General features: G+C 49.8%; 1 protein-coding gene across 1 annotated transcript in view; it reads left to right on the forward strand.

The window, feature by feature from the left end:
• Positions 1 to 23,984, forward strand: part of GABBR2 (gamma-aminobutyric acid type B receptor subunit 2) — a 96,322-nt gene that overhangs the window by 62,405 nt on the left and 9,933 nt on the right. Inside the window, exons 8-10 of the mRNA XM_019649556.1 lie at positions 17,091 to 17,201; positions 19,775 to 19,999; positions 21,948 to 22,130. Of these exons, the coding sequence (XP_019505101.1) occupies positions 17,091 to 17,201; positions 19,775 to 19,999; positions 21,948 to 22,130 (519 nt within the window). The remainder of the gene's footprint in view (positions 1 to 17,090; positions 17,202 to 19,774; positions 20,000 to 21,947; positions 22,131 to 23,984) is intronic.

Consider the following 23,984-nt stretch of genomic DNA (forward strand, 5'->3'; position numbering starts at 1 on the left):
ATTCAGCTTTTCTGTATGTTTGAAAAAAAGGTTTTCAGAAAAATTTGAGAAAAGGAGAAAAGTAGAAGTGGAGAGACAGATGTCTCTGAGGGAGGTACAAGCTGGGAAGGTGGTGTCATGAATGCCAGAGAGCATACACCCCAAGGAGAAGTGGAGCCGAGGTGTCCTGATGGTGAGACGGGCAGAGGTCCAAGCCCCAGGGCTCAGGGCATGTGGACGTGTTGATGAGGGAGACACAGTAGCCCGTGACTGCAGCTTTCAGCCCGAGGGCCCAGGAGGACCTTGGTGCCAGGAATAGAGCTGGACATCGGCCAAAGAGGAGGAAGAAAAGAGGAGCCTCCAAGGAGGGTCATTTTTGCTGTCTTAACAATCAACTTACCTGTGCGACTAGTTTCAGCGCTTGAAGTGACCTAAGAAATCACCTAAATAGACGCCGCCTCTCTCTGAAGGGGAAACCAAGTCACAGACTTACCCGAAATCCCAGAGCCAGAGAGGTGGCTGAGGATGAGCTACCAGTTTAAACCAGTTATTAGATGCCTGATTCCACCTTCCTGCCTTTCCTGTGAAGGCCCTGGGAAGCAGACACAGGACAAACAGCATGGGGGGGGGGGCACGAGTTTGCTCTGCCTTTCTTAATGAATCCTTTGAAATACTTCCTGAACATATGTATTATCAGGGAGCTTTTTCTTGGGTAGATTGCCACAAGGTGGGGGGTAATAATAGTGACAGCTGACCCTGAGCCATTCACTCAGGCCAGGCACTGGTCTAAGGGCTTCACACTTACCAGTCCATTCAATCCTCAGTCCTATGAGGAGGTACTATATTTTGGCCCATTTTACAGATGGCAACAACGAGATTAAATAGCTGCTGCAGGCTTCATTGTTTGTAAATGGCAGAGTTAGGATTAGAGCTCAGACAGTCTAGTCCCCAGGGCTGGCATCTTTAACCACCACCGTGCCATCAACCATATCACCAGGTGTGGGTCTCCTGTTCTACACTAAGCACCTCCCCCTATTCTCAGTGACTGGCTGGTTGATTGATCACTTGGTCTGTTTATTTTGCCAGGGGGAGGGTCAACAGCAAATTCTGGCCCCAGCCTCATTGGCATTTTTGCAGTAAGTCAAGGCCTATTTATTACTCATAGAGTACTTTGGGGGTCCATGATAAAAAAAAAAAGAAATGCAAAACTTCATTTCACTTCCCTGTTACACTGCTCATTCTTTTTTTAATAACCCTCTCTTATCAGCCTCCTGGCAGCTTTCGCGTTTCCTGTGCATGTTAATTACTTTATTAATTACGTTGATATCTTTGGTTCTGCCCAGTATATCTTGGCGCTTTTTGTTTCCAATGTGCCCCCATTTTGCCTCGTTCATTGGCATACACAGGCCCGGTCTCCGTTTCTAAAAGGGATTCTTTGAGCCTCGGTAAACACATGGCTTTCAATTAGTCGCGCAGTCATCATTTCCATTTTCATCTCAGCCACGTCACTAACAGAGTGTTTTTAACATTCTCCTGAATAGCGGCTGCCTTGTGTTAAGTTTCTGACATCGTTCCTCAACCCTTGTTCTCTCTCCAGGTCACAGCTCAGAGAACCCCACAACCTAGGGCTGAACGATATGATGAACAGGAAGATGTGGGGGGTGGGGGAGGGGAGGAGTTGAACCCTGGGTTCGATGGAGGCAGGGGGACTGTAAGAGGAGACTGGAGGGTGACCTGGGACCAGATCCTGGGAGGACTTGAATGTTAAGCTGAAAAGTTCAGACTCTCTCCTAAAAGCCAACATCTTCCCAAAGTATCTGATGTAGGCTATTAATCCCATTAGCTTTCCCAAAATAAAAGAGAATGGGGGATAGGGGGCAGATTTCTTGGTCCAAAAGTTTAAGAAGTCCCAGAAACTACATGTCTGCCTCTTGGAAATGTACAATGGGCTTTAGCGTGTCAAAGGCTCTGAAAAGTCCTGCAGTTTTAATATTTTGATTAAAATTTTTAATTTTTAATACTAAAAAATTTGTATTAGCATTTCCAAAACTTCTTTGGCCATGGAATGCTTTTTCATGGTGCATGTTTACATTGACATATTCTGAGGAATATAATTTAGGAAGTGCTGCTGGAAGGGATGAGGCGTCTTGGTGGATTTTGAACAGGAGGGAGTGTGTTTAGACTTTGTTTTAGGCAGCTGGCTTTCGCAGGCGATCAAAATAGGGGAGACTGGAGGCAGGAGGGGAAAATGAGGCAGGCCCTTAACAGTTCAAGTAAGACATAATAAGGATCTAAAGCAAAGGTTTCAAATGTTTCGGTGTTTTCTTCCCATTTTATTTCAAGCTGCATTGTTGTCTTAAAATTGGAAAATCAGTGTTGCTATAATAAATCAGAGCACAAGGATTTTACTCAGGCATAAAATCTGAATGAGAAAAGCAATCTGTGCAATCTTCCATCTTCAAAGGAAGCGTTTAGCCCAACGGGGTGTTGGAACACAATAGCCATCTGTTTCCGCAAATCACCAGAGTTCATCCAGGCTTTCCAATCAGATAGACCCAGATTCGGGTCCCTGGCCCACACCCTAGTAGCTCCGTCACCCTGGACAAGCAGCTTCGTTTCTTTGTGTTTCCATTCCCCCATACAGTAAAAGAGAAAGAATAACCATTTTCTCACAGCTTCAAGTATTGCAAAGTCCTTAGCATGGTGCCTGACATGTGATAACATAAAAACAAATGTCATTGCCTTTCTGTATTAGTCAGGATAGGCTGGGCAAGGCTGCAGAAATAAAGAACCCCTAAATCTCAGTAGTGAAATGCATCAGAGGTCTGTTTCTCTCTTACACAAAGCCCACCTGGGAATCCAGGTAGTCTTCAGGGGAACCGTCTTCCACGAGGCAGCTCAGCCATCTGGGCCCCAACACAAGGCAGCACAGTGATCTTGTGACAGCCCACAAGGGTCGAATGTCACTTCCCTCTATAGCCCATTGGCCAGAATTAGTCATGTGACCCCCCATACCTGTAAAGGGGCTGAGAACTGTGTGTGCGTGAGCAGATGGGATGTCAGGGGAGCGCCAGCCGTGGCCACTCCTTCACTCCCTTTGGTACGTCCACTGAAGCTCTCTGAGCCTAAGTTTCCTTATCCATAAAATAGGGCTGGTACTTCCTGTTCTACCTTGCATGGGGTCGTTATGGGGCACATATGATTGTATATGTGAAAAATGCTAAGTTAACATTAGAGGCAGTTATGTGCTTAATTTTTGCTGTGCCAAAGCCATGTCGCATTCTTTGGTTCTTAGGGAAAACTCACAAATTCAACTCTCCTTAAATTTACATTCCTGTTCTTAATCCCCCAACCCTATCTTGTTCCCCTCCTCTCTATTTTTAAAGTCTATTTTATTTATTTTAAGTCTATTTATTTATTTTATTTATGTATTTGTTTATTTATTTGGTGAGATCATTAAGGCCACCTACCAGTAAACTTTGGTGGACTACTTTTGGAATTGCACATTAGGTAGCACATCCCACATAGAAAAGGAAACCCTGCAGTGTCATGAGATATGACAAGGAAGCCACCAGGGAATTTCTCCTGGACAGCAGAGAGAACTCTCAGGAATTCTGCATCACAGGATATATAGTCCCTTATATTTCTGGAACCCCAGATGTGTGTGTGTGTGTGTGTGTGTGTGTGTGTGTGTGTGTGTGTGTGTGTGTGTGGTGTCCCAAGCACCAATATTCCCTTGAACATGGACAATGACAATGTGGACAGCCAAGCTCCATGGTGCGGTTTGCTTGCAAAATTACCAATGCAAGCTCAGGGGACAGCCCGAGGTGAAGAGGGCTCTCGGCGAGGTGAGAGGACCACACTCCTGCCCTACTCAGATCCCCTTGGAGACGTGTCTTCTTATGTGGGCCCTGGACCCGATGGAGACAGTGACGAGATGGAAGTGTGGCCGGGATGGGAGAAGAATGAGAAAGTGTGCCATGCAGGAAGGGTTGGTAGCCCGGCAAAGACACAGCTCAGAGGGGCACTGTCGCTGTCTCTAAGCTTCAGAGGGACTGTCCTGGAGCCAAAGGAGGAGCCACACCTGCAGGGTCCCAGGAGGCAGAGCCCAGGACCAGTGGGGGAAGTATTGGGGATACAGGCTTCAGTTTAGGATGAGGAAGAGTGTTCACTCTGTTCTACTCTGACCTATCCCAAAATGGACTGGCCTTCCTTAGGAGGTAGTGAGTGTCTCATCTGCAGAGGTGAGCATAGAAAGGTTGGACGAGGTCTTAGCAGGGACTGCACACTAAGGAAGGGAAGTGAAAGAAGGTGCTTGAGTTTCTTCAAGCCCAAAAGTTGTGTGATTTTGCACAAAATAGAATAGTTGAATAGTGTGACCTCAGAAGACACACAGAGGGTGCCAAAACAATGTATACACATTTTAAGACAGGAAACCTGTATTAAAATTGTAGTACTCAATATATACCGATAACAAAAGATGAATACAAGTCACATTTGACTTCTGCAATTACAAGAGGTGCTCAAAGTGGTTACCATCAGCGTCCAGACACTTCTGATTACGGCAAACTACTGCTTGAGCAACAATGACCAAAGTGTCCGCTTGTATACATCTTTTTGGCACCCCTGGTATTTGTTGCTAATGTGTTTGTGTGAGATGAGTTGAGAATGCTTTGAAGTTTTAATATATTGGAGCACATGTTCATGCTAGAAACTCCATCACTGGTGCAGAAGAGAAAACACTGGCAGGGCAGAAGGAAACTGATCCAGAAAAATGGGCCCCGCTGCTGAGTGAAGAAGGCGGCATGGACGCTCTCCCAGGGCCTGTGGCTGCCCGGGGACTCCCACACACGGCCATCCGTGACAGCAGTACCAATTACAACATCCTATTTTGGAGCAGTCTTTGCAACACTGCACTTTTGGGGCTCCCAACCCACTTGCCTCCCTGAATGACAGCAGGGAAATGAAATGGATGCGTTGTCCTCGCATACATTACCGCAGGCTGTGTGTGTCTGGGCTCTGCAGTCTTTTGTCTTCCGGGCTCTTGCTCAGGGCTCAGAACAACCCCCAAAGCAAGTGACTCCAGCATTTGTTAGAGGAGAACCTGGGGCTCAGAGGGAGCACGTGACAGACCTGGGTCAGAGCCCTTGTCCAGAGGCAAGGCCAGTGGCTGTCCATTACACCAGGGCACAGCAGTGCGACCTGCTGCCTTTTAACCAAACTCTGAGATGCAGCAAGGAACACAGAGGGAACACTCGAGGCTCATCCAGGCAGCCAGCTTCCTCTCTCTTTGGTGAGCTGGGACCCTCAGAATTAGCCAGAGCTCCAGGAAGGAACACAAACAACAAAAAGGGCCCTGGGCTAAGAGTCAAGACACTGGACTCCAGTGCCAGGTCCTTGGGCAGTGTGCCCTGAGGTGAGTTATTGCCTGTTCCTGGCCTCAGTGTTCTCTATGCAAAATGGGAACTAGGCTGATGGCCCTACTAAACTAGGGTTGTTAGGCAGATTTAATAACATTGAAAACCATCAATTGAGTGCGCGCGCACAGCAGTGGTGGACTATAGTAGCCCACATGCTCCAACCTGATTTAGAGCATCTCTGCACCCTAGTTCTGTCACCTCTCATTTCACACCAAGCTGGGCTTGGACTTGACAGCAGGGAGTCCCCATGAATCAGCGTCCAGACAGTGCACTGAGCTAGCAGCAGACCCCTATGAGAGGATGATGAGAGACACGGCGTGGGCACGGCCAGGCCAGGCTGAGCAGGGCCAGCTCAACTGCCTTGAGGTCTGGGCTGTGGAAATCCAAAGGCTGGGTAGCGCTGGATGTGTGGTTTAAAGCCAAGGTTTGGAGAGTTAGCTGGGTTCAAGTCCCAGCTCTGTCACTGAATGCCCGTGTTACCTTGGGGACATTACTCGGCCATTCCGAGCCTCATTTAACACCCCTGAAAATGGGGGTGGCATTAGAACCCACTCCTGTGGTGACTGTTTGGATGAAATGGGACAGTGTTTATGACATGCTTAGCCCAGAATCTGGCACACAGTAAGCAGTCAGTAAGCGTCGGGGGTACGGAGGAAGTACAAGGGGTGGAGGGGGTAGCGGGGTGGTGAGAGAGGAGGCGCGAAAAGCCAAACACAGAGATCTCCAACAGGAGGCAGTGGCCGTCCCCAAAGACAGAGGCGGGAAGCACAGGGCCTCAGAGGGCCAGGGCTAGAGGAACTGGGGAGATTTCAAAGATGGAGGAATGGGGGCAGTGTGAGAAAGGGCATCCCAAGACCAGGCAACAGCACGGTAAAGGACCAGGAGGGGAGGGGATGGGGCCCAGCCATGGATGAGGTTGGTCATGGGAGTCTAGGCTGGATGTATACTATATGTGGGGTCCAATCACAGAGGGACCAAATGTTCCCTTGTTAAACAATTGCTTTTGTTTAGTCTCAGGGTTTAACTTACATCTCAGAACTTTACTGTACCCTGTCAGCATCTGAGGGACATGAGTTTCTCTTCTCTTCAGCTCCTTTTGTGGTGCCTCTGCTCTCCTTTCGTTGTTCCATTCATCCGCTGCCTGCCAGGATCAGGGCCCCCAGAGCCTCACCAGAGGCCCCAGTGGAGGCTCTGTCATGGGGCCCTCCCGCCTCTGCCTGCGGCCCAGACAGTCAGCTGTGTGGGGGTCAGGCTGGTCCCAGGGCTACAAGAAGAAAGCCTGCTTCCCCTGTCAGATTGCAGGCGGGTTAGCCACAGTCGCTCCCACGTGTGCCCTGGGAAATGGTCCTGCGGATTTAGCCGGCCAGGTTGGGACAGGAGGGGTCTCGGCATCCTGGTCCTGTTGAGGCCGGGTGGGTACAAACCAAACTCCAGGCAGCTGAGCCTGGGGGACGTCTGCTTCCCATCTGGTATTGCCACCAGGGAATCACCGAATGTTGGTACTTGAGAGACCTCAGAGGGGAAGGGACTTGCTTGCCCAGGGTTGGTCAGCAGACCTTTCCACTCAATAACACTGCTTCTACAAACATCAGGTGACCATGTGAATATTTAGCCCATATTTCTCCATATCCCGATATCAGCTGGAGTCTCTTGGGCCTTGAGATCGGGAAGAATGATTTCAAACCCCAAAGTGGGGAGGCCTAGGGGTGTCTTGAGCCTGCTACAGATGTTGGCCCTTTCCCAGGCCTTTTCATAGGCACAGTTTCCCATCTGCACCCCTGGTGCCCACCTTCCCCTGGCTCACAGATGCCATCTCTCTTCTACCCCAGGGCTAGTCTCAGGCCCTGTGCCAGTTTCACCAGCCTTCCCCTGTTGCCCTTCAAGCATTTCCTGAGTTTTAGCAGAAGTTCCAGAAAGTATGGAAGTCTGTAGGGAAGGAAGCAGTGGCCCCGCCAGCTCCTCTCCTTCTCCCTGCCTCTCTCCTCTCGCTCCTCTTGATTGCCCCCTCCCCCCTTCCTCTCCTGGCTCCTGTAGTGCTTTTGGCCTCCTCAGAACACTGGGGGCCCCTGGCACTCCCCTTTCAGAGCTGGCACTTTGCACCAGCGTTATGGCTGCCCCTGAAGGAATTCGCACCCGGCCGCGTTTTCTCCAACACTGAACTACAACGGGGTGCCTTCCTCACGCATGTCAACTGTTTTCAGTCACCGCTTAATCTCTCCCCAGTCCTTGTACCAACTGAAGAACAGTTGTCACACTTACTTCAAAAATGTCCTTAGAATTAGGAGCCCTTCCAAGCATTCATTTAACTCTGGAGCAAGGGCTGGAGACATGCTGCTCAGGTGTCTCCTGGGATGGGGCAGATGCACCCAGCTCATGAGGCAGGTCCTGTGCTCCCCACCCCCCGGTCTCAGCTCCAAAAGAAGCCAGAAATCTGGGTGTTCGCCTGAAATCACTTGTTTTAAATACTCACTGTGAAATCTAAACATTGCAAACACCATGTAGGTCAAGTACAATATACCTATGCCCACACACCACCCAAGGGCCCCAAGTGTCTCTCTGCTCTAGAGCCAAGAGAGGACGCTCCCCAGGGTGCCAACCATCCATCCCTAGTGACTCTCAAGAATGTGCTGAGCAACCGCCCCATCCCCAGTCGCTGAGTCATCGTTTCATCTGGGGAAGTGCATGTTTGGGCACCGGTCTGTCATGACTCAGCACGGTCAGGCTCGCAGAAAAGTGCATGAGGCCACCACCCCTTGCCTGGCAGGAGCTGCAGACCAACTAGCTGATGCCCAGGAAGCAGTGATGCTGTTGCCCATTCACAATGTGCCTCGTGAAAGCCCCCCATGCTTTCAGCACCTCTTAGCTTTGGATTCAATGAGCAATAACTGTGAGTTTTTCCTGCTCCGGGCCTGCTCCAGAGGCCCCAGACACAGGCCCCAAAATAATAGGGAAGGCCTAGCTCCACAGGAAGGGGACCAGAGCTAGGCGGCAGGGAATGACAAAAGAAGTTGAGATTTTCCCCCCACCCCGGCTTTGCAGGAAGGAGGTCTGGCTTTGATTTTGCCTCTGACTTACTGTGTCACCTTAAGCAAGTCTCTTGTCCTCTCTGAACCTGTTTCCTCACCTGTAACATGAGTATAAAATTCCTGGCTCCTTCACCAGACTGGCCCGAGGTCAAAAACCAAAGAGACAAAGAGAAATCCTAGTATAAACACATCTATGAGCCCCAAAGGGCTAGACATGTTAGGACCAGTTAGTGTGCTTGTCAGCCCATAACTTCCCCAAGACGACTCCCACCTCAGCTATGACCCTTATACAACCACAGAATCTCCTGCTAGATTCCAAGGTCAAACTCAAGATGACTCTTTGAACAGGACCAGGCAGGGTCCACTGGGGTTCTAATGCTGAGCCTGGCCACCTCTCCCACCTCACCTCCCTTCCAAAAATGAGGGTGTGGCCAGCAGGCATCAGGTGAGTGGCTGCTGCTCTGGAAGCTGATCCCAGGTGTACTTGAGCAAGGGCGCACAGCACCAGCAGATTGGATAAGCCCAAAAGCCGGAGGCTGGCCCTCATCCAGCCCCAGGGGGCTGGTGTGTCAGTCCCAACACCCGTGATCTGTAAGTCCTGATAAATGCTGGCTGGTGAGCAGCCCACGGGACTGGCCCCGCCTGTGCCAGCGTGAAGCATGGTCCAGGGCATGGGACCAGGTCAGGACACCTGCCTCTGGGTCTCCACTCAGTCACCCACTTGCTATGAGTCCTTTTCTGGGCCTCAGTTTCTCCACCTGTAAGAAGAGGAATTGGACTAGTGCATAGTCCTCTTAGTATTTGGAAATGGGGAGTCAGGGAGGGAGATTTGGGCTGTCACAGTGAGTAGAGGACATTCCGGGCATTTAGTGCCCAAGTGCCAGTGGTCCTGAGTGTCCTGCACTGAACAGTACAGCCCCTTACAACAAAGAACCGCACCCCTTCCAAAGAAAACAATGCCAGAAGTGCCTCTGTTGGGAAACTCTGGTGGGTGACCTCACAGGCCTCTTCCAGATCTTGGATTCTGAAAACATTCACCCAAACTTGTACTCAAACATTCAAAAAAAAAAAAAGTCCTTACCTTGAAATGGCAGCTTTGCTGCCTCAGAGATGTGGGGCTGCTGCTGTTGAGATAAGCAGCCCAGCCCCAGAGGGATCAGGAAAGTTTCTCCCGGCTCCAGCACTCTGTGACTCTGCAGCTGGAGATAATGATGCCAGTTTACACATAAAGAGCAGGTTTTCCAATCTTGGAAGCTTGCTAAACACACCAGTTACCTCCTTTGATTGCCTTGCCAATGCTGGGAGGTTACAGATGAGGAAATCATAACTCAGAAAGGCTTAGAGTAGTGTTCAAAGTCACACAGTTGGCAATTGATGGGCTTTGGATCTAAACTAAGTGCCCTTTCTTCTCCCTGCCCAGGCTCCCTTGATGGGACCCTCCCCCATGTCCCCCAAAAGAGGCAGTGTTAACTCACCTGCCTTCCCAGGAAAAGAGAAGCATCTCAAGACTCTGAAATGCAGCCCAAAAGGTCAGACATCTTCCCCCCTCCCCTACCACACGCCCTCAAATTCACATTTCTATACACACATACACTCACCTACCAATTTTACCATATATTTTAAAAATCAAATTTGACATTTCAAAAAAGAAGAAGGAATGGCCCAGGGAGAAAGTTCTAAAAGCCAGCTTCTGGGAACTGGTCAGAAGGTGGAAAGCAGCCCTCCTTCAAAGAAGCACCAGCCAAGTGGGGCTGGAGAACCTGAGTCACCCAAGCAGTGGCAGCGTAACATGTCCATGGGACCAGAGCCAAAGAGGCGCATGGTCACAGGGATACCCATGGCCCCCTTCATGCCCTCCATCCAGAATCCCCATCCTCCCTGCCTGGACTGAATCCCTGCCCAGGCCTAACTGCCCTGGCCAGCCCCACGCAGGGCACAGACACACAGTACTACCAGGGTCCAGTCCAAGGTCAGAACACACAGACAAGCAGTGTCAAATCTGTCCTTGTGCTAAGCTGTCACTCTGTGCCAGAGCTGTGTAAGTGACAACGGAATCTTCATTCTTAACTAAAGAGCTGCTAAACTGAAGACCAGATGTCACCCTGAGGTTTAAGAACCTTTAAGGCCTTGCTGCCCAATGGGCAGCCCCTGGACCAGCAGCATCAGCCGGGAGCATGTTAGAGCTGCAGCATCCAGACCTGCTGCCCTGATTGGCCTGTTAACAAACTCCCTAGGTGGTTGGTGTGCTGGCTGTCGCTTATTATACTCCAGCCACACTGGCCTCCTTTTGATTCCTAAAATATGCCAAAGTCTGTGCCATTTCAGATCCTTCCCACTGGCTGTCCCCTCTCCTGGAAATGCTCTCTCCCTAGATTCGCACATGACTGGCCCTACTCATCATTCAGGGCTCAGGCTAAACGTCACCACTTCAGAAGAGCCCTCTCAGACGACCTGATCTGCAGTAAGTGTCCCCCTGCCAGCATTCCTCAAGGCACCTTGTACCCCGCTTTAGGAACTCATAGCTGCGCCATGTGGTTTGTCAACATTGTGTGCCCTCCAATAGAATGACACTCCAGGGAAGGCAGGCCTCCTATCAGTCTTATATACCTGGGCCCCAGCATGAAGCAAGGTGCATGGCACACAGTAGGCACAGGAGAAATATTGACTGAGTCAATTGTGAACGAGTAAATGTAGGACAAAAACAGCCATCCCTCCATGAATCAGGCTCACATTAACTACACTATAAATTACCCCATGGGCTCACTCTGCAAATGGGTAACTGAGGTCTAGAAAAGGGCGGGGACTTACCCAGGGTCACCAAGCAAGTCTACAGCAGGACCAAGGCCTCTGACCTTTCAGGTTTTAATGCCTCAACCCATGCCCAGACCCCCTGCCTATCCATGCGTGCGGCCTGACAACCCAGAATGTTTACAGGGGCCACTGACCTACATTGTGAATAATTACATTATGCAGAGGGACTCTCAGGCCAGCTGCTCTCCTTTCGCTGCACAGATGGGGGAGGCTCTCCCCCAGCAGCGTCTGCACGCCTCCCGCTGAGCAGCGGATGGACCAGGCGTCAGGTGTGAGCACTTGCAGGCCTCCAGCGTGGTCTCTCTGCTGGACGCTGCGCCCCTCATCAGGCAGAAAGAGCATTTTATTCACTTGAATTCAGCTTGCAGCACCGAAGCACAGCCTTCACAGAGCTTCAGGGGCTTCAGGGGAGGCCTCTATTGAACATTTAGCAATTAAGTCATCCCTCCCACGAGCAGCACCTCACAGTTTGTAGAGCAGGCTTATACCCACTGTCTCCTTGGAGTTTGACAGGATGCTTGAGAGAGGCAAGGCAGGTTGGGAAGAGCACAGGGTGAGGGAGGCAAGAACACTGGTTTGGGAGTCAGACAGACCTGGGTTTAAATTTCAGCTCTGACACTTACTAGCCGGAGATTTGGGGCAAGTTACTTAACCTCTCTGTGCCTCAGTTTCCTTACCTGTAAAACGAGTACAACACCTTGTGGGATTCTTTATGAGGCTTCGACAAAATAACGTGTGTAAAGCTTGCAACGTAGCACCTACCACATCATTGTCACTCGTGCTCTTAGGGCAGCCGTTACTGGTGGGGTCCACCCAGTCTCCCTCTGAGGCCACCTCCCATGGAATCATTCTGGTCTTACTAGACTAGAAGCGGCCCATGAGGACAGGGCTCTTGTTAATCCTGGCGATTGCTGCATTCCCCATGCCTAGAATGGTCCCTGGCAAGGGGTAGGGTTTGATCGTTATGTATTGAATGAGTGACAACCTTGGTAATTGCCCAGGTGAACAGCAAGTAAGGAAGAAAAAGAAGAGAGAAAAAGCAAGTTGAAAGCTCTTGTAGGCCAGTAACAGCCAAGGATACAGTCTTTGGCTGATGGAGAGGCTATAGTCCACAGCTGCATGGGGAAGTGGGCCTGAAATCCTGGCTGAGGCCCTGATGTGAGGTCCCAGCATGGCATCTGCAGGGGTCAGTGCCCTGTATTCCCTGGCTCTGGGCTGCATGGCCGGCCCATGGTGGGAGCAGGGTGAGTGCGGTAAACAGGTACAGCCCGGGCCCTCCAGCCCCTCAACAGTACCCTCCACCCCACCCCCATACCCACTGCCCTAGAAGGGGGTTGGGGAGTCCTCCATGGTGCCTGAAAATCTGACCTTAAGGCTAGTGGGTGCCCTCTACAATAGCACAGGATGCTGCTGAGGACTTCGCCACCTACAGCCCCATCAAGCCACAGAAGTAGCTCTGTGTCCCCAGCAGAGGATGAGCCACAGCCTGCCCCGCGGTACTGTCCACACAGTTCTTTGGTTCCCTCTAGCGGCGCTTTGGTGCACACCAATGTCTCCAAGTAGGCGCTCAGGTAGTGGCTGGGTTCCCTGCCCCCTCCCGTTGCCCGGTCAGGCCCCTCTCTTCCTGCGTGTGACTGCTCAAACCACTCTGAACTCTAGTCCAGGCACAATCAGAACGGATTAGACAAAAAGAGGGAATAAGAGGCATGGCTCTTACAGTTTGCTTTGAGATTCAATGCTGGGGTCTTTTGACTTTATTCAGACTGCCCGTCCCCAGCGTGAAGCTGAACGTCATCACTCCTAAAATCACCCCCAACCCCTGCCACTCTGATCCGTGTCCAGTGTGCACAGACCTGGGGCTGTGTGGGGGAGATATTCATGACCAGGAGAATGCTGTGGCTTATTCCTGGATCAGTGCCTTTGTACTGGGGAGATAGGGTAGATGCATCTCTGCCAACCTTCTCTGAACCCTCAGCAGGCCCTTGGTTTCCTGCTGCCCTACTAGCTCTGCAGCTGAGGCTGCGCTGAAGCTTACTGAGATGGATGGGGGACTGACAGACCATATGTAAGAACTAGGATTTCAGGATTCAAAAGGTCAGAGCAGGATTTCAGGATGGGGGTGTGGGGGTGGGGTGGGGGCTTCCTAACAAGGTAAAAGGTAGTCAGGCTAGAATGTCAGCTGCAGAAGGGAGAAGACAGAGCTAGCAGCAGTTAGATGAAAATTACCTGGTGGGGCCTTGGTCAACTTAAGGAACATTTGCATCGCCAGTGGAAGGTAGTTACTTAGGAAACCAAGGAGATCTGGAGCAAGGGCACAGGCAGACTTGCTCGGCACCACCTGGAGTGTTGAGCTCAAGTCTAGGCCTACAGATCAATGGTAAACTCGAGCAGGTTAAAGGACCAGGTCGATGTGTGGGAGGAGGTGATGTGTACCTTCACTACAGCTTTCCCCTTCCTGAGGAAGTGTGTGCAGACTCCAGGAGAGAGCTTGGGATCATTCTGGGGAGGGGGCTCTAGAGGAAAGACCAATGGGTTGGAGGTACAGGAGGAGAAGGTTCTGGTTCATGAAAGAATTGTGCATCCATCTCACCAAGAGTGGAGGGACGGAGCGCTCTGTCACTGGAGGGTATATAAGCCAGACAACCACTGTCAGCCTCCTGTGACTAGAGTTTTCATTGCATTGAACAAGTGTGTATGATAGAATCAGTCCTCTACCCAGAGACTCTAAGAGTCCATCATAAATTATTGCCTTTCATTGTAGAACAACAGACACAATTATCATTGATGGTTTGCTATTCATGTACGACCATAATGGGCCTGTGCTACTGCATCCTGACGTCTGCTTGGTTATCAGATACTAGAGAAACCCAAGTTCTGCCACAAAGTCACTGTGGACTTTGGGACCAAGTCCTTTCTCAGTCTCCTCTGTTAAACAATGAAAGGACATCAGGAAGCTCCCATCATCCTAAGTAGAATCTAGTCCACCTCCTGGGTGGGTAGCAGTGAAGAGGAGACCTCCAGCCCCTGACACTCTGTGGTGCCTGTAGATCACCTTCCCCCGGGGTCTTTCGCTAGTACCCACTGCCACCATTGCAGAGACCTCAAGAAACCCTCCTCTCCCCTCTAGCATTCCAGCCTATGTGTGGACTCAATGACCCTGGAACCACAGAGGCTGAGCTAAGGCTTTCTGTAGCTTAGGACAACAAAAGGAAGTCAAGCCTGAGAGGGCATGCAACTGGATGATCTGGTTACAAAATGCCCTGAGCCCACAGGCCCACCACTCCCAGTTCCTCCTGCTTCCAAGTGGGAGCACCACCTTTCCACAACTCACAGGTGCCGGGCTATTGCCTGCCTCAAAGGCTAGACCTAGAGAGCAGGGCCAAAAGAAATAGGATTTCCATCCCCCACCTGACTAAGGCCTGACTTCCATATTGCTGGATCCCAGCAAAGTGCCCCTTCTTCCTACTGACTGACGCTGAAAATGCCTACCCTTTTCCCCTTAAGCATGAGGCTCTACCCTGGGCCTCACCAACACAACATCCTGAGCACAGTTCTTGGATGAGGTACCCTCAGTGGGATCTTCTCTAAAGAGAAACAGATTTGCAAAGAAATCTTCAACTTCACTTAGTAAATTTATTGGCAGTGTTTGGATGTAGCAATTCTGGAGCTATTTTGTGTCTATTTGTAGGATTGAGCAAATGAGGGACTATTTTGACGTCGTTGGAAACTAGGGATCTTGCTGTGGGAGAAGAAAGATGTAATTGAGGAGTAGGGGAAGGCAAGCAGGGACCCTGTGGTGTTGGAGTTTATATCTACAGATAGATGACAGAGAGATAGAGATAGAATGATGATAAATACATGGATGTTAGGATGGATGGATAGATGGATGGATGGATGGATGGATGGATGGATGGATGGATGGATGGTTGGAATAAAGGGCCTGAAGTAATAATGCTCCAGAAACAGTGAGCACATCTAGTGCCCAAATCTTCTATATACCATCTTCCACTAAAAAGAAAAATGGCTGATTCCAAGGCCGGGACAAGGAAAATGCAAGGAGAACCTAGAACATCTTGTGCCAAGAAGTAGGAAAGGGCTCAAAAAAATTATGGGGACACGTTGCAAAAACACAGAAAGCAGCATGAAGGGGTTTTCCACTAGCCAAATCTGAAAAAAACTGAGCATCAAAATGAATAATCATATTAATGGATTATAAGACACTGAACTAAAAAGGAACCCACAAGTGCACAGTGATATACATAAATACATGAGAGGACAGGGAAGATCTTATTTAAAGTAGAATACCAAGTATTTAAATGGAACAATAAAGTTAGAAAATCACTGGTTTGCAGCCACCAAAGTAATGTGACTCAGGTAGGAATCATCAATGGATGCCGAAACCACTGAGTTAATGTTTGTGGGGACCAAGATACTCATACAGTCTCCAAGTATCTCCCACAGATTATTTATTAATTACAAGGGGGAAATGGTACCTTTGAAGTGGAGAGATCTGGCAGACATCATCTGAACCAAACAATCACAGTTAACAGCATCAATAATGGGACAAAATGCCATCAAGCGTCCCTGAAGTGAAGTACCGAGGAGGCCAAAACATCACTTACGTAGGATTCCTGCCAAGAATGCATAACCTGAATCCAATCATGAGAACACATTCAGACAAACCTAAACTGAGGGACATTCTACAAAATCACTAACCTGGATCCTTCAGAAATATCAATGGCATGAAAAACCAAAGTAGGTGGAGGAACTGTCCAAGATTAAAGGAGACTCAAGGTGTGACAGGTAAATGTAACACATGGCCCCAGATCAGATCCTGCTTTGGAAAAACCACAATTGCTTTAAAGGACATTATTAGGCCAATTGGAGAAAATTGAAAATGGATAGTACAGTAGATAATATGCTGTATCAATGTTAAATTTCCTGAATTTGGTGTGTGTGGTTTTGTAAGAGAATCTCCTTGTTCTTGGAAAATGCATGCTATTTATAGATATTTAGGGGTAAATGGTCAGAATGTCTGCAACTTACTCTCAAATGATTCAGGAAAAATGTACAGAATCTATTATTTCATTCCCTGGGTGTCTTTTTCTCCTCTTGCCATCACCTGCCTGATTCTCTCACAGAGTTTCCCAGTTCTAATTCCCGTGCTTGGATAAGATCCTCTCTACCACCCTGGTTTGGGCAGAGCAAGCACTCTGTACTAGGAAACCTCATAGCTCTCTGACCAGCATCTGGATTGGCTGCCTAGGGTCAGGTGCACACTCCTTGTCCAATTAACTCTGGCCCCAGGTGGGTCATGTGGTATATAACATGGCTTTCACCACTGCTCCCTACCACACCACTGCTTCTTGGTGTGGTAGCCAAGAAGTTCTCCTTAAAAAGCTTGGCAGGCCCCATGGTTGGCCCAGCCAATAGACACTGTATCCCCGGCTACCCAAACTAGTCCCAGGACACCTAAAGGCCCGCTGACCTTACTTTGTGCCTCATTCTCACCCTCACTCTTTCAACAAACATTACAGGTACCTGCTCTGGGCCAGGTCTTATGCTAGGTTCTAGGGACACAAAAGCGACTCAGTCCCTTTTATAGCTCAGGAGCCCCGTCATAAAGAATGCAGATAACTTGAGCACAGGGCTGAATCATGACCAACAAACAGGAAGTAGTCAATGCTGATTGAGGCCTGAGCCGACGCAGGAACACAGAAGTGGGGTCCAAAAGGCCTCCTGGACAACGGCCCTGGCTGCGGCTCGTGGGATGGAAAAGGGCTGTCAGGTAGGGACCCAGCTGCTAGAAGGGTGCATGGTGCCATCCCCGGGTTTCTGCTTTCTGTTTGCACAGCCGGACCCAGCAGGACGGGATATCTCCATCCGCCCTCTCCTAGAGCACTGTGAGAACACCCACATGACCATCTGGCTTGGCATCGTCTATGCCTACAAGGGGCTTCTCATGGTAGGTGCAGAGCAGGAGGCTGAGTGGGGGAAACACTTCTCTGCCACAACTCTCTCTCCGAGGGGCCTCCGTCACCGTGAAAACAAACGGAGCCCCCACGACTAAGCACTTACTCTGTGCTTAGCACAGGCCTGGTGTCTGCCACATGTATCTCAATTCCCCGTTTCACCGATGAGGACGCTGAGGCTCAGTTTGCCCAGGGGCATTCAGCTAGAAAGTGACAGAGTGAAAAATGGGGTTACCAGAGAGGAACCCCAAAACCTGTGAGTGTGCCTCACAGTTGTCACCGTACCGCTCCTGGAACGGCAATCGGTTGACATCCGGCGCATAATCACATTCCGAATTTCACTGGATCCTCTAAATCCATGGGGGTTGTGGACTCATCCCCAGTTTGTAACTGAGAAAAGTAAGGCTCAGAGAGGTTAAGTGATTCACCAAAGGCCACCTGGTAACCTCCAATCCCAGAACCCAGCACTCTTTCCACTCTACTCATCTGTTAAAATCAAAGATCCCATACCAAGCTCACCTCACACAACTGAGGAATTTCAAAGTTACAAAGGACTTGAAAGGTCAGCCCCACCCTACCTTGTCCTGGATTGATCCTTTAATCTTCTCTCCATAGTCTGAAAACTGTGCCTCTACTTTAAATCCCTCCAGGGACAGGAAGCTGCTACTACACCCTCCTCAGATTTTTCCCGCAGCAAAGTTAAGCCACCATCTATCTGCCTTTGTGTGACCTCCACTTAGAGGTGGAAAAGGAAGCTCTCTCCCAAAGTCCCAAAAAGCTGCTCAAATGCTTCCCCACCTGCTGCTGCTTCCAACAACTGTTGGTGATTGATCCCGTGTCCTTCCAGGGACCACACCAAAAGAGCAGGTGTTAGGGGACCCTAGGCAAAGATTGTCCCCACCTCATACTAGTTAGTTGAGACCCTCTTCTGGTTTCCATAGAGGTCTGTTGAGGACTACTGGGCTGCCATTTGGGCCTCACGAGGTAATGACCCTGGAGGTGTCCACAGGAGGTGCCCAGAGTGGAAATGGGACCTTGAAGACTGTCCAGAGGTTGTGGTCCTGGAGAAGGACACACTCTGGAGACACGGTCACCAGGGCTGTCAGAGCAGGTGGCACAGACCTGAAGACAGAACCATCTCCGGTGGGCAAAGTCGCCAGAAGGCAGCCGTCAGGTCCATGTAAGGAAGGATTTTGTGTAACAGAGCAATGTCCACACATGTGACGGAGCCCCCTGGGAAGGGACAAGCGCCCTGTCACAGGAAGTGGGCAGCATCTCCAGCCCTTGTTGAATAAAGAAAGTGAAACTAGACTCTTTTCAGGATCCCTCCAGCCTCCATGTCCTTGATCCTGAGACTGTGAAATTAGATTATGTGAATCAGATTGGCTCTTTAAACTGGATTTATCTGTAATGTTTTGGCCATTCATTATCTTCCCCACCTACTTCCAAAAGTGGTTGGAGATGACTGTATCTCTTCCTGTGAAAATAATACCTTCAATCAGATCATGTCAATAAAACTGTATCTGACAGCACGAATGCCTTACTGTTCCCAGTGTGTGCAAGGGACTGTCCTCAGCCCTCCTGGCCCTTAGAGTTTATGACTAAAATCCCACCTCCCAGCCCCTGATGCTCTGGAACCACAGAATCTCAGGTCCAGAATGAGTGTGCACAGCCCCATAGGCCCCCTCTGCTGTCAGATGTTTCAGCAGCCCCCAACCCCACAGCCCACCCTGAACATCCCTTATAAGAAAACACAAAAATATTAGTGGCTAAAGAGATAACTAATTTCTCTCTCAGGTAAGCAATCTAGGAGAGGTGTGGGGGCTCCCAGTATCTGAGCTCCTTGCATCTTGTGGCTCCTCCATCTTCATCATGCCACTTCCGTATTGTGGTCTAAGATGGCTGCTCACGCTCCACCCATTCCATCCCACTCCACCTATTAGGAAGGAGGGAAAGGAACACCTTTCCCTTTAAAGACACTTCCCAGACCCTGTACACACTTGTACACACTACATGGCATTGTCCAGAACCTAGTCACATGCCACACCTAGCTCCAAGGACAGATAGGAAATGTAGTCTCTATTCTTGGTGGCTGTGTGTGTTGGGGGTTGGTGGGAGAGGAGCGGGGCGGTAACAGAAGTCCCAGACACAGGGGCTCTGCCTGGTTTAATAGAAAAAAAGACTGGACTGAATGAACTCCTGGAGACACAATCGACTTTTGCCACCATATTGCTCTGTGGCCTTGGGCAAGCCCCTTCCCCTCTCTGGGCCTCAGTGTTCTCTATAGAATGTGGGGAGGTGGTCGAGATCATGTCTGAAGTCGCTTCCCACTATGGCTTCCTGTGAGTCTGTATATGAACCAGGGGTGAGGGCAAAGGAAAACCAGACAGCTGTAACACCCCGTCTGCACCCCCAGAGGGCCATGAGTATAGGACAGATAGTGACATCCAAAGCCCCAGCCTCCCTCCCCCCTGCCCCCGCTTCCGGAGTTCAGCAGCTTCTCGGAGCAGCGAGCTTGTGCCGCCAGTTGGTAATGACCATCTCCTCTTTCTGTTCACCGTTTCAGTTGTTCGGTTGTTTCTTAGCTTGGGAGACCCGCAATGTCAGCATCCCCGCCCTCAACGACAGCAAGTACATCGGGATGAGCGTCTACAACGTGGGGATCATGTGCATCATCGGGGCGGCCGTCTCCTTCCTGACCCGGGACCAGCCCAACGTGCAGTTCTGCATTGTGGCCCTGGTCATCATTTTCTGCAGCACCATCACCCTCTGCCTGGTGTTCGTGCCAAAGGTATGGGCACGGGGCAGTGGCTGACGGGCAGCCCCTGGCCACCCTGGCCTCTGGCCTCTGACTCACTCACAGGGGATTGCTGAGTTTCCTCCATGTTCTAAGTTTTAGGCCTCCTTTTTCTTTTTCTTTTTTTGTGATGAACACAATTCACATCACAGAAAGTTTGGAAAATGCACAAAAGTGAGAAACAGATTTTTCAGAAATCTCATTGTCCTACCACCCAAAAATGGTCACTGTTAATGTTTGACTTTGGTTTCCTACTGCTAATATTTTTTATGTGTTCCTTCCAGTGTTTTTTTCCATTGTTAGGCAGTGACACTTCCTCAGACATAGCCGTGATTATAGTGCACGTATCGCTTTGTAGTTTGCCTTTTCACCTAAGTTTTTCTCCTTTGTACTTTCCCATGTTCATAACCAACATCGAGGGAAAGTTCCATATTTACTTGTCCACTTGATCTCTTATTGGTGAGCATTACAGTTGTTTCCACGTTTTTTAAATTATGATTAACTTTTGTATAATACATTTTCCTTGATTCCAAATACACCCTTAAGATAGAGTGGCAGGAGCAGTATTAGTGGAGCAAAAGGTATAACCATTTTTAACAGCCACTTATATTTCCCATTCATCTGAAGAGCTGACCTTCAGGACCACCCTGAGATGTATTTTTCAAACATTATCCTGCCCAGCAACAGGAGGGTGAACCAGAGGCCTTGACCTCTTAGGAGCCCCCTGCAGCAAGCTGTTCTGTATAAAGGGAAGCCTGACCTCGGCAGGTCTCAAGAGTCAAGGAAGAACAATAAACAGAGAGCTGGGAAGGAGTTATTGGCCCAAGTGGGGGAGTGTCTGCCTAGGAGAAGGGGGAGAGAAAAGATCACTCAGGGTCCTTTGTCCCCTACAGGCTGTCCATGGTACCTCCATCTCCTGGGTCCCCAAGCAGTGTCAGCTCTGCCCTAAATGCCTCTGGTGTATATTATACTCCTTCCTTCTCTAGTTGTCAACGCCTGCCCAGGCTCCAGGCCAATGCCACAACTCCTCTGCCTAAACTCACGTTCTCTCCATCCTGTAAAAGATGCCAGATGATTCTAAGCCCAGCTCTGATCATGTCACTCTGCTCTGTCAACCTCAGTAGGTCCTCATTGCCCTCCTGGACCCAGAGGCTCTGACACTGGGCTGCCTCTCAGGACGCTTGGGTCTCCTCCAGGCTCCCCAGAGACCCCTGTCCACCATCCAAACTGCCTTCTGCATAAGCGCCCTGAGCCGCAGGCCTCCCTGTGATGATGTATGCCATTTCTTCCCCCTGGGATTCCCTTATCCTCACCATCCCTCCAGACCCTCCACAGAGCTCAGCCCCTCACCTCTGGACCATGAGGTCCTGGTGGTCAGGGCCGTGGCTCACTCAGCCCCTGCTCTCCAGCACTGAACCCAGAGTCTGCCTCAAACCAGAGATGTTTCTCAACTAAATGAGTAAGATCAGGATCAAATGACAACCTTTTCCTTGAAATACCTTTGTCAGTGACAGAGCTAGTCATCAGTCTGCCCCCAATACTCATCAATGGTTCTAACAAGCAGAAAGCTTCACTTTCCTCCATCACATTGTCTTCACAGCTGTCACTTTCAGGTTTCTTTTCCACATGGTGCAAGGCCTAAGGCAGTGTGAGGCTTAGCTGGAGCCAGGCCTAAGGGGCCCCAGGTGGGCTCTGCAGGATGGTTGGGATACAAGTGGAATCAGTTTCAGGAGACCAGACTTCTACTGGCAGGGAAGGAAACCAAGACTCAGGTTGAGGAAGAGACCTGCCCCAGGTCACACACAAGCAAGTAGCAAAGATGGGCCTGAGTCCAGAGCCCTGGACTGTGTCATTTCGGGGGATCTCTGTTGGGAGGGGACTAGATGGGGAAGGAGAGGGAGGACTCGAGGGTCCTCTTTCAGCCCCACCTTTGTCCTTTCAGCTCATCACTCTGAGAACAAACCCAGATGCAGCAACTCAAAACAGACGATTCCAGTTCACTCAGAATCAGAAGAAAGAAGATTCTAAAACATCCACCTCAGTCACCAGCGTGAACCAAGCAAGCACATCCCGCCTAGAAGGCCTGCAGTCAGAAAACCATCGCCTGCGAATGAAGATCACAGAGGTACCTCCCAGCACTGCTGCCCAGGGCCCTGTCCCTACATTTGCATCCCTGTGCCCCCGTGCAGGGACTCTCAGAGCTCCCGCTCCCCACCACATCTGCTCTAGGACATCCCTGCTTCGTGGCTGTGCAGTCCCACCTGCTGTCATTATGGCAGCAAGAACCAACAGAACATGAACTAGACGGAGGCCGTTAGTCAGAATCTGGCAGTTTACGGCCCCCCTGGCCTAGGCTCTTGGGGTCCAGCAACACTTCAATTCAAGACACCCCCAGAAAGAAATGTGTTTTTAGAGATTTGTGAACTCCCAGATTATAGCAGTGAGTTGGAAAAATTCAGTTTTCCACCTCCTGTGTGTCTCCTTTACTACTCACACAGAACAAGTCACTTCTGACACTTCTGATCACCAAATGGGGGTGGGGGGAGAGTCGTTCCCACACCAGGCAGTTCTCTGTGACACCAGCTGGGTGTCCTACAATTTCACTTAATTCCAACACTATCTATCTAGAGATAGTGTCAGATCCGGGTTAAGGGCTCAGTCCCACAAGACTACCCCACCGCACTTCAGATGACAACAACAAGTAGTAGGTCCTCAGGTTACCCATAACTTCTGTCCAGCTCTGCTACAAATCGGACAATCCCCTCCTCAGGTTTGAATAATTTGCCAGAGCAGCTCACAGAATTCAGGGAAATACTTCCCTACATTTACCAATTTATTAAAGGGCATGATAAAGGGTACAGATGAACTGCAGATGAGGAAAGTCACAGGGCGAGGTCTGGGAGGGTCCCTCACACAGGAGCTTCTGTCCGCATGGAGCTGGGGTGCACACCTTCCCAGTGTGGCTGTGCTTGCCAACCTGGAAGCTCTCTGAACCCTGCCTGTACTTCCGGGATTTTTATGGAAGCTTCCTCACATAGGCATGATAGGTCATTCAGTCCATTTTCAGCCCTTCTCCCTTCTCAGGAGAATAGGGGGTGGAGCTAAAAATTCCACCCTTCTGATCCTGGCTTGTTCTTCCCAGTGACCAGCCCTCAGCCAGGAGCCCGCCCACGGTCGCCTCATAAAAACGAAAGACACTCCTATCACCCAGCAAATTATAAAGGTTTCAGGAAGCGGGTGACAGGAAGCGGGGGACAGAGGCCAGAATGTATTTTCTGTTATTTTACAAGGAGCTTCCTAACTGTGTGCCCTGCCCTTCAATTCTTCACACTCCCAACACAACCCAGTAATCACTTAACATCCATGTGATGTACCGCAATAGAGGAGGAAGAGAAATGTTTCAGGAGGGAGAGTTTGCTGCGGCAGACCTCACCTTTGTCCTGAAGGACCCTAACTGGTTCTTGAATACTTCAGAGAGGCCATAACCAGATTTCCTTGTTTGGCCCAAGCCAAACTCTGAATTCTGGATTTATATACCAGGGAGAGGAAACCAAATTACCTCCCCTCTTCACCCCTCCCTTTAGGTCAAGGGTTGTGACTGGGCCCACGGTGCTTGGGCTATGTGCTTGGGTTCTGTGTTTAAAAGATGAGTTTAATAGACAGGAAGGGAACAAAGGAGAGTGTATTGGTTAGGCTACTGCCTAAGTTGCTGTAACAAAGAGGACCCAAAATAAAGTGGTTCAAAGAAAACATACATTTATTTCCCTCTCACCTAATGGTCCTAAGGAGAGAGGTCTAGATTGGTGGGTAGCTCTGTTCTCCAAGGTCATTGCCAGTGAGACTCCTTCACTCTTCTTGTCTGCCACTCCCCAAGGCATTGGTTTTTCTCAGCGGTACAGTTAAAGCTGGATAGAAGACATGTCCCATTCTCTTTATTTTTATATTTTTTTTATTGGGGAATTAGGGGAGGGGAACAGTG

This window comes from Hipposideros armiger, unplaced genomic scaffold (assembly GCF_001890085.2).
Source record: "Hipposideros armiger isolate ML-2016 unplaced genomic scaffold, ASM189008v1 scaffold_133, whole genome shotgun sequence".
Classification (NCBI taxonomy): Eukaryota; Metazoa; Chordata; class Mammalia; order Chiroptera; family Hipposideridae; genus Hipposideros; species Hipposideros armiger.